The sequence below is a fragment of the Salvia splendens genome, chromosome 2 (assembly GCF_004379255.2).
Source record: "Salvia splendens isolate huo1 chromosome 2, SspV2, whole genome shotgun sequence".
NCBI lineage: Eukaryota > Viridiplantae > Streptophyta > Magnoliopsida > Lamiales > Lamiaceae > Salvia > Salvia splendens.
In genome coordinates this window covers 34,698,805-34,715,450 of record NC_056033.1, presented here as the reverse complement: position 1 = coordinate 34,715,450, position 16,646 = coordinate 34,698,805, and the positions used below count along the sequence as shown (strand labels likewise).

At 36.8% G+C, this 16,646-nt stretch overlaps 1 protein-coding gene across 3 annotated transcripts; it reads left to right on the top strand.

Annotated features, from left to right (window-relative positions):
• The first annotated feature begins 379 nt into the window (after nt 1–379).
• Nucleotides 380–16,105, top strand: LOC121792372 (myosin-11-like). 3 transcript variants are annotated; one of them, XM_042190286.1, is made up of 38 exons: nt 380–743; nt 2,183–2,311; nt 3,652–3,795; nt 3,877–4,022; nt 4,111–4,267; nt 4,408–4,466; nt 4,675–4,834; nt 4,938–5,087; nt 5,188–5,324; nt 5,406–5,552; nt 5,661–5,762; nt 5,901–5,958; nt 6,032–6,133; nt 6,459–6,496; nt 6,594–6,720; nt 6,805–6,975; nt 7,143–7,274; nt 7,551–7,660; nt 7,863–7,923; nt 8,863–9,040; nt 9,213–9,418; nt 9,495–9,614; nt 9,949–10,047; nt 10,278–10,499; nt 10,964–11,103; nt 11,931–12,042; nt 12,126–12,170; nt 12,256–12,552; nt 13,091–13,255; nt 13,374–13,568; nt 13,687–13,830; nt 14,063–14,133; nt 14,218–14,317; nt 14,392–14,448; nt 14,533–14,589; nt 14,674–14,754; nt 14,843–14,925; nt 15,692–16,105. In XM_042190286.1, the coding sequence occupies exons 1-38, from the start codon at nt 741–743 to the stop codon at nt 15,816–15,818; spliced, it is 4,632 nt and encodes a 1,543-aa protein (XP_042046220.1). In that variant the 5' UTR covers nt 380–740; the 3' UTR covers nt 15,819–16,105. The 3 variants fall into 3 exon arrangements, with proteins under 3 accessions (XP_042046220.1, XP_042046221.1, XP_042046222.1); XM_042190287.1 differs by lacking the exon at nt 380–743 and having other exon boundaries at nt 2,179–2,311; nt 3,707–3,795; XM_042190288.1 differs by lacking the exons at nt 380–743; nt 2,183–2,311; nt 3,652–3,795; nt 3,877–4,022 and having other exon boundaries at nt 4,127–4,267; nt 4,653–4,834.
• Nucleotides 16,106–16,646: the final 541 nt, after the last annotated feature.

Here is a 16,646-nt window from a genome sequence, read left to right as displayed (position 1 = left end):
CGATTTTAAAAAAATGAATTTCCAACGGAAATGCCGTTGGCCAATCAGAACACGCCACGTCAGCTGCTCGCTGGCACGGACGTACTCTTATCTAAGAGCAGCGCCGCGCCAGTGGCACGGACAGACGGACGAGCAGCTGCTCACCGCTGCGGATGATCTTAGTTGCAAAAAAAAAAATGAGAGGTCAGCTTCCGCTGGATATCGATTTGGAAGTCACAAAATTGCATTTTGACACTGGGTAGTTCAATAGAAGTACTCAATCCTACTATAAAATATGTACTCCTACTATTTGTAACAATAATTAAAAATTGTTGTGATTTTAGTTAATAGTACACCTGGTACTATGTAGTAGTAGTATCAATTTGATGTGATTTAATTTATAGATCCATGAACCAATTGCTCCATAAACAAAGTGACATTCTCATATTTGCTGTAAATTGAAAAGAGAGTCGAGAGAGAAATAGGGAAGGTGCGGTTTCTATAAGCCACTAATTTCCATGGAAGCATTTGAGATCCGAAATTGCAGGAGCAACGCCATGCAAAAACTATGGATACTGAGACCACTCCTCCCCCAAACGGAAAACTTCATCATCATTCGCCCAAATTCTCGCATTTGCTTTTCAGTTTCACGGCGCTTTCTTCAATCGAATCATGCACACGTTACTGTCGTCTCTGGACAGTGACATCAGATGAGAAGGTCACACACCACAACGGGGAATTAGAGATTTAAGATACACAAAATGGTACGCCATAAATTTTTGTCAAGATTTGCGTTGAATTTCTTAGAATCGCTTATAGATTGCTGTACGTCGTATTAATCTGGTTGTGTAATCGATCTGAGAACGACGCTACATTAATGTGTTGATCGCCTTTTTATGAATTGATAATTGAACACTTCTTTAATTGATAACGTGTGTGGTGATAATCAATTGCTTAGCATCGCTTACAATTCATAGATAAGATCGATAGGGCCTGCCGAGAATTAAGTCAATGGATAATTTAGGCTTGATTTTGTGATTTTTTTGTGTGTGTCAGATTCTAGCAAACATATTACTTTGTCCATGTGAAACCTTGTGTTACCGTGTCTTAGTTGCAACTAATCTTGCTCTTTTTGATGTTACTTATTATTATGATTTCCTGTTGGATCGGTATATCAATTTATACTAACGTCCAGTTTGGAGAAAGTATTACTGTGGTAAATTGATAAACTTGGGAGAGATTTGTCTATATGTAGGACCTTGAACTCCAAATCACACAGATTCTTTAACAGTTCATTAGAAAGAAAATTTCCTTGTCAATATGCATTAGGATTGCTATAAAATGTAGCATAAATACTTGATTCTCGAGAGGATAGCATGATTTGTAGGAATCTAGGTACCTGCTAAAAATTCAGGGGATCTTAGTGAACTTATCTTTCAGAATATTTCGTATGGAAAAGGGGATAGCATATCCTTTTCTACCATGGATCCTTTCTTTTTAAGTTGAAGTCATGAAAGGGCTTGCATGTACAAGATCCTTTCACAGGTGCTATAATGGGATGTACTATCATATTATTGGTTGCTTTTCAAATTCAAAATCCCATCAACTATGAATTTCATCAGAAACCTTTTCACTTCATCTCATTACATCCATCTAAAAGTTCTAAAAAACTGGTTATTGTTGAGGAGGCTTATTTGAAGTTTTCACTTGTTTTTCACTTAATATGTGATATTTCTTTATCTGTGCCAAACTTGAACATTGAATAAATCCATCAATGGTTTGCAATTAGATAATTTTTTAGTAAATGGTGAAGGATAAGTAGCCATATACTCATATGAGCATTGAAATGCCTAATTTATGTAAGTTGAAAGTTGAAACGTTAGAATGTTCATCAACTTATGCTAAAGTATTTCTTAAATTAGAAAACTTGCATGTGCTTTTGAAGTGATAATTAGATTAAGTAGGTCAAATGTATGGGTCACTGTTATCTAGTTCAAGCTGTCATATCTACCCAGATAACTGAAATTGCTGATGTCAAAATAAGGAAACTCAGTTAGTGATGTTTCTCTGCTCTAGAGGTATATTCATGTTACTTTTATGGCTCGGTTGATCTTGTCATCTACTTGGATATATAATTTTTATGTAATAATTTCCTTGAATATTCCAAGCTCATATCACTGTTTCAATGTTGAACTCCTAACAGGATACTCCAGTGAATATAATTGTTGGATCCGATGTCTGGGTTGAAGACCCTGCAGTGGCTTGGATTGATGGGCATGTTACCAAAATCAAAGGCAATGAAGCTGTGATCCAGAGGAGTGATGGGAAGGAGGTATTTTTTGGGTACCTAGTCTGTCTTATTTGCTTACATTCCCTTTGCAGTATAGGGGAAAACATTTACAGCCCCAAGTTAATGTAGGACTGCCAAGAAACACAAATTTCATCTTATGCAGTGTGTTTTATCTGTTAGGATCATCGACTGCACATTATTTGATATTGTCCGCTTTGGGTCAAGCCCACAAGAATTTGTAAGCCCACAAGGATTTGTTTTTGGGTTACTCCCAAAAGGAGTCAAACTAATTGAGATTGAACATGAGTTATATACACCTTCCATATACACCTTCCAACTTCCCTCACTCATCCGGTGTGGGATGGGACTCTAACTCGAGTCCTTTTTTGAGCCCGACCCTAACCGGAGCTCATCCAGGCCCGACCTAAAGCCACCTGGACTTTGATACCACTTGTTAGGAACGTCGATTGCAACATTAGTTTGATATTGTCCGCTTTGGGTCAAAGCTGACCGGTTGATGGGTTTGTAACTCAACAAACCTCCCATCAAACCTAGACCACATCGGGAACACAGTCGACACGAGTATGGGTCGTTCCAGGGCCCGACTCGCCCGACTCTAACCAGTGTCTTTCAAGGCCCGACCAAAGCCATTTGGGCTCTGATACCACTTGTTAGGATCGTCAACTGCACATTAGTTTGATATTGTCCACTTTGAGTCAAGCTCGCACGGATTTATTTTTGGGTCACTCCCTAAAGGTCTCAAACTAATTGAGGTTGGATAGGAATTATATACACCTTCCAACTTCCCCCACTCATCCGATGTGGGATGGGTTTGTAACCCAACATTATCACATTTTTATTCTGGACTTGTTATTCAACATTGGTCACCTTAACTGGTTTTTTGTAAAATGTGACTCTTAGTTTAACTGTTGGACTTTTCTTGTAAGTTATAGTAAGCTACTTAATCCCAGTAGCATCCTGAGGTGCATGCTTTATTCTTGAATAAGGCAATTGTAACATTTGGAGTGCCTTGTTAAATTTGTAATTATGAACTTAAGTGCATTTTCTCTATATTGATGGAACTATATTTTTGCTTGCGGTGCTTGTTACAGAAAATAATTTAGGAAGTAGCAGTTGACATTGGCATTTGATAGTTGGACTTCTCCTTGTTCTATCAATTCACATAAGATTCCCAACTCAGCATCTCATGCACATGTACATTGTTACTGAACTTTAACCATGAAGTACAAAATGATTGCAATAGAAATGCTTAGTCAGCTTATTTTTCGTATCCACAGGCACTTCGGTGATATAAACTTTAGTTCATAGTTAAGCTTCAATAACAGACTCTTTGATAGGGACTTTATTTGTTTATTATACAGGTCGTTGTCAAGTTATCAAAACTTTATCCTAAAGATACGGAAGCTCCTCCTGCAGGTGTTGATGACATGACGAAGCTGTCTTACCTGCATGAGCCTGGGGTGCTGGACAATCTGAGAATTAGATATGAACTCAATGAAATTTATGTATGCTTCCTCAGTTAATTTTATGGATAAGTATTTCACTTTTTCCTAATATGGTCTAATCATTGGTAAGTGTATGTGCAGACGTACACTGGAAATATTTTGATTGCTATAAATCCTTTCCAAAAATTAAGTCATTTGTATAATTCACACATGATGCAACAATACAAGGGAGCTCCTTTAGGAGAACTAAGCCCTCATGTCTTTGCAATTGCTGATGTAGCATACAGGTTAAATTTATCAAAATTCATTAACAGATGAAACAAGATTATGAAAGTGTGTCTAATAAACTACATAACACACTTTCTCTGGAAACAGGGACATGATAAATGAAAAGAAATGCAACTCTATCCTGGTTAGTGGTGAAAGTGGAGCGGGTAAAACAGAGACAACAAAAATGCTTATGCGGTACCTAGCCTATTTAGGAGGCCGTGCAGCTACAGAAGGACGCACTGTTGAACAACAAGTCCTTGAAGTATGATAAATCTATTTGGTGGTAGTCATTTTAATGGTGTTAGACTGTTAGTTTTTAGTTACTTTTGGCTTGCTAGATTTTGTCACTGGTACTAACAAATGTAGCATAATTAACACTCAGCGTACTATCTGTGATTGCAGTCGAACCCTGTTCTTGAAGCATTTGGCAATGCTAAAACTGTTAGAAATAACAATTCCAGGTGAAGCCTTTTTTACACTTCAGCAGTTATGGTTTCTTGTTCCCTACTAATAAAAGTACTGAATTTCTGGTGGATCAGATTTTTTTCCCAATAAGAACTGTGTTTCTCAGAATGTTGGTCACTAACATTACATAAATAATGAAGTCAAGTTCTGTAATGATATATGTTGATTAATAACTGTTACAGTCTTATTTGATACACACTGCAGTCGTTTTGGTAAATTTGTGGAGATTCAGTTTGACAAGCATGGGAGAATATCAGGAGCAGCTATCAGAACCTACCTTCTTGAAAGATCTCGTGTTTGCCAAGTTTCTGATCCTGAGCGTAACTATCACATCTTTTACCTCTTATGTGCAGCACCAAAAGAGGTGTCCAGTTCTTTTATTACCTAATTAATTCTTTTGGTAATGCTTTCCTTGATCATTATTGAAAAGAAATCCTTATACCTGTTGCGAATGCGTTGCCCTCCAGGAAATTGACAAGTACAAATTAGATCATCCTAAATCATTTCACTATCTTAACCAATCAAAATGCTATGAGCTGGTTGGTGTGAGTGATGCCAATGAGTACCTTGAGACTAGACGGGCAATGGATATAGTTGGGATAAGTAAATCAGATCAGGTATACGCTCTGTACTTTATCTCCCTAACCTCCACCGGAATCTCTACTGAGACTTATAAGTATCCACGTCTCTCACTCCCTCCCTTTCTCATGGTCTTAGGAAGCAATATTAAGGGTAGTTGCTGCTATCCTTCACATTGGTAATATTGAATTTGGAAAGGGAAAAGAAGTCGACTCATCGATCCCGAAAGATGACAAAGCCCAATTCCATCTGAAAACAACTGCCGAACTTCTAAAGTATGTATGCTTCTAATTTTCATGTTAGTCTTCCCATATTGTGTTTTAGATGGTAAAATTTGTTAAAATTCTCTGGATTAGGTGTGATCCTGTGGCATTGCAAGATGCACTTTGTAAACGTGTGATGATCACTCCTGAAGAAGTTATCAAGAGATGCCTTGACCCTCTTAGTGCTACATTTAGCAGGGATGGATTGGCTAAGACAATATATTCTAGACTGTTTGATTGGTATTCAGCTTTTTTGCTTGTAATATTATGTCCAATAGATTATAGAGATCTAAAATGAAGTTAATAAAATGCTAATATTTTTCTTTTTTTGTGGCGATTCATGTGTAGGCTGGTGGATAAGATCAATAACTCAATTGGGCAAGATAAAAATTCAAAAACTCTGATTGGGGTCCTAGATATTTATGGTTTCGAGAGCTTTAAACACAACAGGTAGGAAATTAATCTGATTTACCACTGGTTCCCCATCCCCCGTGTTGACTTCCATCATATAATGACAAGATTGTAGTTCCTGAGTAGGAAATGCTCTTCCACTGTTTTCTTATAACAAAAGCATATTACACTGTACAGTTTTGAACAGTTCTGCATCAACTTTACAAACGAGAAGCTGCAGCAACATTTTAATCAGGTAATATTGATTTTGTGCTGGTTGTTTAGCTATCTCCCACCATATGCTTGCTAAGTCTGCTATTTACTTGCAGCACGTCTTTAAAATGGAACAAGAAGAATACACTAAGGAGGAAATTGATTGGAGCTACATTGAGTTTGTCGACAACCAAGATGTTTTAGATCTAATTGAGAAGGTACTTCCCTTTGAGATAGGTGTGCACAATGTCGAAATATTAAGCTATTAAGAGAATCTTGTTAAAATTTCCATGATAAGATATAATGCCATGAACAACTTGTTTTCTGAAGAACTTCACCTCCTCTTCAGTTCATCACTTTGCACACAGACCTTTTTTTCTACAATGTTATTTTCTCTCATTACCCATTCATCTTGATCTTATCTTCTTTAAGAGTCATAATTATAAGCGTAAGGCCATTGGTCTTTCATCTTATGCAATATGCAATTTATCTTTGTTTTCTTTTATTTGTATTAGGCCAGAATTAAGACTAATTGTTTTGCAGAAACCTGGTGGCATTATTGCTCTGCTTGATGAAGCTTGGTAATATTTTTCAATCATCCTGCAGTTTTTCTCCCCTTTATTATTTGAGAAGATATTCCTCTCACATTTTTCTAATCTAATGTCTTTATTTTTGCAGTATGTTCCCAAAATCAACTCATGAGACATTCTGTAATAAGCTCTATCAGACTTTCAAAGTTCATAAGCGCTTCATCAAGCCAAAATTATCCCGTACAGATTTTACTGTTGGACATTATGCTGGAGAGGTACGTTATGTTGCACCCAATCTTTTACCTTCTCTTTGTGCTTAAAAACCAAGGCTTTCACTTCCCACATCTAATAATTCTCAGGTTCAATACCAGTCTGACCATTTCTTAGACAAAAATAAAGACTATGTTGTACCAGAGTATCAGGATCTTTTAGGTTCTTCCAAATGTCCTTTTGTAGCAGGGCTTTTCCCTCCAATAGCTGAAGAGAGCTCGAAATCTTCGAAGTTTTCTTCCATTGGTTCGCGTTTTAAGGTCAAGGCGCTTATTATTTCATTCCAGATGGAATTTTACTATATGTGTGCACCAACTCGTAAAAGAGAACAATTTAGTTTATGATATATCGAATTGTCGAATCTTTATGCTCTGGAAAAATGTGACACACTAAAACTAATTTTTTTATTCATTTTCTTGTCATGCAGTTGCAACTACAACAATTGATGGAGACTCTAAATGCTACTGAACCTCACTACATTAGATGTGTAAAGCCAAATAATCTTCTTAAACCAGCTATATTTGAAAATCAGAACATCTTGCAGCAGCTACGTTGTGGTGTAAGTTATTAGATTATTTATTCTATTAAAAAAAATAAAAATCTCTGTTCTTCTCATCCCTTTGGCAGCATTAGATCTGTTGGCAATTGAAACCAAAAAATATATTACAACTATCTCACATCGGTGTACATAAAGAACTTAAATCACTATATAAGTTTCATGGGCCCCTCCTCCTATCACCAATTGGTTTTAGGATGAACCCATGGATTTCTATCAAGATCAATCTGGTTTAGGGATGTTTATGTTTGTTTGTCTGATCACAAGCCATTGATTCAGGGTGTCTTAGAGGCAATCAGGATCAGCTGTGCTGGTTATCCTACACGCCGTCCTTTTTTTGAATTCTTGAACAGATTTGGGCTTCTTGCAACTGAAGCTTTGCAAGGCAGGTAGTGTACTTAATAGTTTAATGAATTTTAGGTTCACATCTGTACTCAATTTCATGTTAACATGGCCCATTTACTGTGTGTTATTGCTAATATGAGAAATCTATACCCTTGTTCCTTATTCTGGTGGTGACATATTATTTATAATACCATATCATCTTGGTGCAATCATATTGATAAAATCAAAGTTCTTTCTCATGCACAGTTATAACGAAAAATCGGCATGCCAGAAGATTTTGGAAAAGAAAGGGATCAAAGGTTTTCAGGTAGAAGGATAAAGTTTTATATGAAATATTCTGTTTTGAGTATAATCACCCCCCCCCCCCCCCCCACACACACAGTTTGCCATGTTAGAAAACCAATTAAAGTAAACCACTAAGCATTTTTCCCTCACCCACAAGATATTAGAAACATTTTTAAATGTGTGTGCGTTGATGTTTCTGTGGTATTGGTCTAAACTCTATTGCGCTGCAGATTACAAAAAGTATCCTTATAAATACTAACATCTCTTTTGAGCTCCCCTCCACTTCATTCCCTCTGCACTGCACTCCCTTCTATCTCCTCTCTGTAGTCAACCTTCCTCCAATTTGCTTACCCTTTATTTCTCTGCTTTGTTAACTCTGTCTACTCATTCCACTGTATCTTTGTCATCACCAAATCATGTCACCACCAGCCATCAACGTACCTGCATGTCTCCTCCATCTTTTCCAAGCTATTGGAGTCTAGAATGAAAATTAAATAGTTACAGAAGGAAGAATAAATTGATTGATTAAGAAACAAAGAGAGCCACATTTTTATTAAGATTTGCTACTTGTGTTTATGCACCTTAAACATGGTAAATAAATTTGAACAATTAATTTAGAAGTGCAGTATTGGTTGTTAGTCTACCATTATTGTATGGATGTACATCCATAAAACATATGCAGTGTACAAACACCAGGAAACCATTTTTACCTTCACAGACCTACTGCTGTTTTGTCTTGGCTAACCGGCATCCCTAGGTTTAGTGCACACCCAATGTTAGCTCTACTTTGAGAAACTTCCATGCACCACTTCATGAACGTACTGCTGTTTTGTCTAAGGCTAACCGGCATCCCTAGGTATAGTGCACACCCAATGTTAATTCTTTTAGGAACTTCCGTGCACCACGTACTTTATAAATGATACTGGGGGAAATTAACTTATATTTCTTAATCACCGCACAGGTGGGCAAAACAAAAATCTTCCTAAGAGCAGGTCAAATGGCTGAACTGGATGCTCGTCGAACAGAAGTTCTTAGTTCTGCAGCAAAAATTATACAACAGCGGAGACGAACACATATTGCTCGTAAACAGTTTATGGCTACGATAGATGCTTCCATACAGCTGCAATCATTTTGCAGAGGTGACACACTATAACTTTTGAGCTCTTGAAATGATGCAATGTGAAAAATCTGTTAAAATTACTTTGTATTCTGAAGATGTACATTTGGCATTTGCTACTCTGTTGACCCTCTCTTTCTGATCACTTACTAGTTTGTCTGCTTTAAAATTTTTATGCTGTTATACTCTTTTAGGCAGATTAGCGTCCAAACATTTCGTGAGAATAAAAGCAGAAGCAGCTGCTTTAAAAGTTCAACGGAACACACGCAGGTTCATTGCTAGAAAAGCTTACAGCACACTCCAGAGATCTGTTCTTGTTATACAAACAGGTTTACGTAGCATGGACGCCCATAATAAATTTAGATTTATGAGAGGAACTAAAGCTGCGACTATTATTCAGGTAACAACTTATTTTTACATCGCAACAGTTTTGGTGTATCATATGAAGCCTTCAGCTTACGGCTAAAGTTTTTTAGGCTCGGTGCCGGAGTCATAGAGCTTCATCTTACTATAAAGATCTGAAAAGGGGAGCCATAGTTACACAATGTCGATGGAGGGGGAGAGTAGCCAAAAGAGAACTACGGATGCTTAAAAAGGTGAATTTCAATAGCATACTAGTTGTGAAATAGTAACGTTTTCTTACTGGTATACCTAAGGCATGATATATTGTTGAAACTGCCTTCATAATCGATCGAAAACTGATTTTCGAAGTTTGTATATCGTCATTATGAGAAATATGTTTTTAACTTTGGTTTTCATCTTTATTGGAAGAACACTTCGGATACAGTTGGAACTTCGTCCATCAGTATGAGAAATATGTTTTTAATATATTATTCTGTCAGATAAGACTGGTAGGCAGACATGATTTTGATATTATTTTATATATTATTGTTTTCCAGCTTATATAACAATTCTTGTAATTGTCTGCAGGCTGCAAGGGATACAGGTGCACTCAAAGAGGCTAAAGATAAACTAGAAAAACAGTTAGAGGAACTCACGTGGCGGTTGCAGCTCGAAAAACGATTGAGGGTATGCTATTTATTGGTGAAAGTGATTGTCTTCTGGAAGTGTGTGTGTGTGTGTGTATATATATATATATATATAGGGTTGTCTTATATAGAAAACAATCTAAAGTGTATAACCTAGAACTACATTTCATCGCGTGACAACTGAAAGAAGCAAAATGATATTCAGCTTGAAAAATGATTTGAGGGTGTATGATATATGTTTGCCATCATGTCATTACATTCATCATGCAGGCTGACTTGGAAGAAGCCAAAAATCAAGAGATGGCGAAGTTGCGGAGTTCTATGGAAGAAATGCAGAAGAAAGTTGATGAAATGAGTGCTCTAGTTGTTAAGGAACGGGAGGCTGCCAAAAAGGCAATTGAAGAAGCACCTCCTGTTATCCAGGAAACCCCAGTTTATGTTGAAGATACTGCAAAAATTGAATCTTTAAATGGAGAAGTTGAAAATTTAAAGGTTAAATGTCATACTCTCTCCGACCATGATTAAATGTCCCATATCTGACCAACACGAGTTTTAAGAAATTGTTTGACTTTATAAAGTAAAGTGGATTAGAAGCTCCATTTACGTGCATCGGAGTCATTTCAAAACATCTCTATCAGGATTAGGCTTCACCAGTATGTGTGGAAATAACTGGAAATAAGGAAATATATTACTGAACTACATATGTACAAATAGACTTGTAGTCAAGACTAGTCTTTGTTATATGAGTATCTGCTTAGTTACCTGTGAATGATATATTACACTGGGCTTCTACCACTTTGAATGGATCATGGAATTAGTCTCATTCAACGGGTTTTTATTCAGAATGCATCCTATGCCAACCTGAGTTAGGATATGCTAGAAAACCAACTAATGATTAAATTGCCTTTTTTCCCATGGGCTTAAAATGCATTTAGGTTAAACTATTTCCTTTGCAGGCTTCTTTGCAAAATGAACAGGAAACTTCTGAAGAATTGCGAAAGAATTATGCTCTGGCACAGGAATCTGTTGAGGAGAGGAGTGCAAAATTAGAGGAGGCAGAAAAGAAAAATCAACAATTACAGGAATCATTGAAAGGGTAATCAAAATTCAGCAATTGTGCTTACATTAGAAGAGCATATTTCATCTTTATTTGCTATTATAATCATTACTCCATAGTGTTGAAAGCTAGAAATATTCTATTAAAGTGGCTATATGGCAAAACAGTGAATTATCTTGGAATAGTATTAGTCAGGGAACTGAGGGGAGTGGAATCAGGCATTCATTATTGGATCATAGACATTTGAAGATCAGCTTTATTTGGGAAAAAAAACCATGAGCTGGAATTTTTATATGTTCGCTTCCCACTAAAAACAAGGTAATTTGCCAGTTTGATATTTTGGAATAATCTACCTACCATTACCATTGTCCTCCACTTTTCTCTCTCTCCCTTGGCTACCTTATTTTCTGTTGCTTTGTCCTATTGTCTTTCCAAACCATCACAATAGACTGAACCCTCTGCTTTTGTTGTTTCATCTATCCATTTGTCTCTACATTTTCCGCTAAACCTGTCTGTCATATCAGTTAAAACACTTGTAACAACTCATACTTATGTCATCATCAAATATGCCATTCATCTGAACTAACAGTCGCCTAGTATAGTTGTTAAGAACAGATCCACCTAATGAGATGACATGTTTACTTGATCAACAAGTAGTAGTTAAGAATTGGCCACGACTTTCAGAATTTCCAACACCCATTAATAAGTTGGGCATGGCCCACAGTATTCTTCGAGGGTAGTGCAATCTAAATTGCTTTTGCTAGGAAGCAATAGGAGGGTGATGGCTACCAGTTGTAACCACCATTTATAGTATCATACTGCAAATATGACAAATGTTAAAAGATGAATGAACTTTTCTCTCTCAGGGTGGAAGAGAAGCTGAATAATGTGGAGTCAGAGAATAAAGTTCTTCGTCAACAGGCTGTATCAATGGCGCCAAATAAATTTCTCTCCGGACGCTCTAAATCAATCATGCAGGTAGTTGCACGACTCCCTTGTGGTTTGTTGAGACCTTTTGATGATGCAGTCATATTAAAGCTAATGGCATTTGCAAATCACAGAGGTCTGATAGTAGCAAAGGATTTGGGGATGTTAAGCTACATGTGGTAATCAATGTCCCTTCATTAAATGTTTTTCCTTGACAATGCTACCTCTCTACCTTTAAGTTTCATGCACTCCAAATTGTATTAGGAGGTGCACAGCCCCCGTAGCCCAACATTGTCAACTCCCCGTAGCCCAACATTTTCAACTCCCCGTAGCCCAACATTTTCAGAAGCTGATGACAAACCTCAGAAATCACTTAATGAGAAGCAACAGGAAAATCAGGAGTTGCTCATTCGCTGTATATCTCAGCACTTGGGCTTTTCTGGAAACAGGCCGATAGCAGCTTGTATCATCTACAAGTGCCTTCTACAATGGAGATCATTTGAAGTTGAGCGGACAAGTGTGTTTGACCGTATCATCCAGACCATAGGTCATGGTATTGAGGTTTGACTATACCGTCTTGTGTATACTAACCATAGGACTGATTGCTTGGTTCGTTCATTTTCCACTTAATTTCTGCATACCATCCATCACCCAAGTGTTTTGAACGCTTAGGGAATTGGTAGAGATCAAGTCTTTCAGGTTTTTGTGGTCTTACTAGTAGAATCTGGATATACCTCTATCTGTACTTATTTCATTTTGATAGTTTTCTCTTGTTTTTCTTAATAGAGAAAATTATGGAGTTACTCAAAAAAGGGATGAGTTAAGATGTGAGACATGTTTGGGAGTTCTGGGTTATTCAAATATTCATCTAAAGAGAGCTAATAAAGTCGTTCTTGCAGAAGAATTATATAATTGAATTGTGTTGATATGATTGAGATCCTGCGGACTTGTGGTTTCATTCTTGAAAGTGATATTTGCTTGGGAAACATCTGAAGATATCTATGTTATTATTGGTTATTGTTACTTCGATTATTAGTAGTCAATTTAATACCCTTCACTCTATCACAATTCTCACATATACCGCTTTATTCAATTTCAGAGAATCCAAGACAACAATGATATGCTGTCTTATTGGTTATCAAATGCTTCGACCCTACTGTTGCTCCTCCAGCGTACCCTGAAAGCAAGTGGTGCAGCTGGAATGGCTCCTGTACGCCGTCGGTCTTCCTCAGCCACTTTGTTTGGCAGGATGTCAATTTCACAAGTAAAAGATGCTTTTCTCTTTCTTTTTTTATTGAAAGAGTGAACAATTTTGTGGCTTTGCCCTCTGAATGATTTTTTATTGTTTCCTTATGTTCCATTTCTTACTGCTCTTCTTTCAGAGCTTCCGAGGAACTCCAGCAGGAGTAAATCTTCCTGGCCTGCCTGGTGGAGTAGAGAGCTTACGCCAGGTAGAAGCCAAATACCCTGCCTTGCTGTTCAAGCAGCAACTTACAGCGTTTGTTGAAAAGATCTATGGAATGATAAGAGATAATCTAAAGAAGGAGATATCTCCGTTGCTTGGTTTGTGTATTCAGGTATTGAAATTGATCATGTCCCTACTCCTCCCTACTCCGAAGATGTGGCTTTCTATAGAAGAAGCCAATGCAGTATTTATCTAACCACATTTTAAACTTTGTACATATCCATTAATAGGCACCAAGAACTTCTAGAGCGAGCTTAGTTAAGGGGTCGTCACGTTCAGTCACGAACACAGCAGCCCAGCAAGCTTTGATTGCTCACTGGCAGGGAATAGTGAACAGCCTGGGGAACTTTTTAAACACTTTAAAAGCGAATCATGTCAGTAAACTTTTTCTTCTATAAATCATCTTCCCTGTTGAATCTGGATGATTCTTGGATTTTATTTTTAAGGTCAAACTGAGCTGGTTTTGCAGGTGCCATTCTTCAAAATTTTGTTTGATAGAATATTATTTTCATCTAATAGTTGCCTGTTTATTGTTATTATGTTTATTTCTTCTAAAAGTTACCAGTACTATTTATTCTCACTTGTTAAATTTTCCGCACCTATCAGGTACCACCTATGTTAGTCCGCAAGGTGTTCACACAGATATTTTCGTTTATCAATGTTCAACTATTCAACAGGTTTGCTACATGTTTGCTTTTCTCTCTCAAGCTCTTAACACGCACATGAAATTTAATCCTCCATTAAACTGTTCATGACGGCAGTCTTCTATTGAGACGAGAATGCTGCTCATTTAGTAATGGGGAATATGTTAAAGCAGGACTGGCTGAATTAGATCAGTGGTGTGGCACAGCAACTGAAAAGGTTCTTCCAAGTGTCTTCTAGTTATTTTTAGTCTAGTGAATCCTAAGAGATTAATATCTTTAGAAATATCGCAGTATTCAGGTTTAGCTTGGGATGAGCTTAAGCATATTAGACAGGCTATTGGATTTCTGGTAATGAATTTAGTGTTGTTCCAGATCTGATAAACAATAATAACTTTCCTGCTGACACCATATAAAATTAATTATAAACTCCAGGTTGTACACCAAAAACCGAAGAAATCATTGGATGAGATAAGTCATGAACTTTGCCCAGTGAGTAAACTGTTGAATTCAAAAACTTAAAAGAGGGTTTCATTTACCGTAACTTTCTAACATATTCTTCCTATTGATGAACAGGTGCTGAGCATTCAGCAATTGTATCGGATCAGTACAATGTACTGGGATGATAAGTATGGCACACACAGCGTATCTTCAGAAGTAAGTTTCTTTTGATGCCAAATCATCTTGCAGAGAGAGGGACTATGTAAAGGTGAATCTTGGTAGCATTAATCGGTACTTCAATCAGGTTATATCCAATATGAGACTGTTGATGACGGAAGATTCAAATAATGCAGTAAGCAATTCCTTTTTGTTGGATGATGATTCCAGGTTAGCACCAACTATCTGGTATTCTCCCTGTACTTCCGGTTGGAGTGAAAAAAGGTTAACGTTGAATTAATATATTAAGATCGGAAACATATTTAACTGAACTGAGATGTACAGAAACATGACCCAAGCAGTAGTTACTCACTCTGGAGTAATTACTCAGAGCTTAGCTTCACTATCATCACTCCGTGTCGCTATAGTGCCATCTGATCGCATTCAGTCAGATGGCCAAATCTCAATAGAAGATGTCCTAAGATTCTTGAGTTTAAGGAATTTGTGTGCCGATAGAGGAGCTTTACATACAGACCAGTGGCTTTTGTAATAGACTTTCAAAGTAGAATGGACAAAAATGAATAACTATTAACAATTCTGGGAGATTGAATAAGCATAGACATTGTAGCTTGAAGAAATTGGAGCAAAAGAAGATTCTTCTTCTCTTTTATATGAATTGAATATTTAGTTACATACCAGACAGTTGGTTGTATTTATGCTTTTGTACGTGGGATATGCAAAATGTCCGTGAAGCAAGAATAAATACCTCAAGACATTCTCACTAAGCCGCATAAACAACATCGGCTAGTGGCATTAAATATAGGCAGGAGAGCTAAGACACAAGAGATGTTTGGTGGTGAAACTCTATCTGAACATTTTTGTTCATTTCTATTTTCAGTACTAGTATTTTTCCCTACTAAATTTTGTACACTCATGCTAGCCTGCCGTGTGCCGTCTTCAATGGCAGCTTTTAATGAAAATTGATGGTCTATTGCAGCATACCTTTCTCAGTAGATGAGATATCGAAGTCAATGGACCAGATAGACATTGCTGACGTCGACCCTCCTCCACTAATGGGTGAGAACTCGGGCTTCAGCTTTTTGCTACCGCGCATTTGTGAGTAGGATGATAAATATAACATAAATTCCTGGTCTTCTCACCTCAGTTTAAAGATGTCTGAATTCCAATTATAGTTGTAATTTAGAGCAGAACTTGTTTTAGGATCCCTTTTTGGAGGAAGTTTGGTTTATTGTATTCCATTCCAAACCGGATTAAATTAAAAGGTTTGCAAGTAGAAGTTTAACAATGGCTATTCATCCCTCCTAGTAAGAGTTAGTTGAGGGATAAGCTGGAACTGTTATGGTTACAGTGATCAGGTTATATCTGATTTTTTAAGTATATTCCTTCAGAAGTTCAGATTTTTTACTATTAATTCAGTTTAATCTGTCATGGCTGTTTTGTAAGAGAGGAGCTGATGACCATAGGTGATAAGTTTGCCAATTCTATTCTTTTGTTATAACTACGAGTGCATGTCGTTTTTGTTTATATTTTTTGTAATTATGTTTGAACTCTTAGTTATAGTATACGTTCTAACTAGCATGGATTAAATATTAGTATAAAAATTAATCATAAATTAAAATAGTTCACTAGTAATGTGCAATATATATGTCTACATCCTTTACCAAAATTGAAACAGTATTTATGCAATTTTCATTGATTAGAATGTCCTTTCGAATCCTGTAATTCAACAAATTATAGGCTGGAAAAATTAGATTTTTTAAAACATTTAATACATTACCATGTCATGTCCAATAATTTTAATTTATTGGTACAGTGATTGTGAAAGTCTGTCGCTTTATGCAAGTTCAGATATTTGGTGAATAACTGGATCACGAATATGTAATTATTATTGGCAAACATAATTGACTTTTGATCACATTGGAAGTCCAATT

What these genes read in the sequence shown, in the direction of transcription:
- LOC121792372 (XM_042190286.1), top strand. An exon ending in CCATAGGTCATGGTATTGAG is followed by an intron (nt 12,553 to 13,090) that starts GTTTGACTATAC and finishes ATTCAATTTCAG; the next exon opens with AGAATCCAAGACAACAATGA. An exon ending in CACACAGCGTATCTTCAGAA is followed by an intron (nt 14,755 to 14,842) that starts GTAAGTTTCTTT and finishes TACTTCAATCAG; the next exon opens with GTTATATCCAATATGAGACT.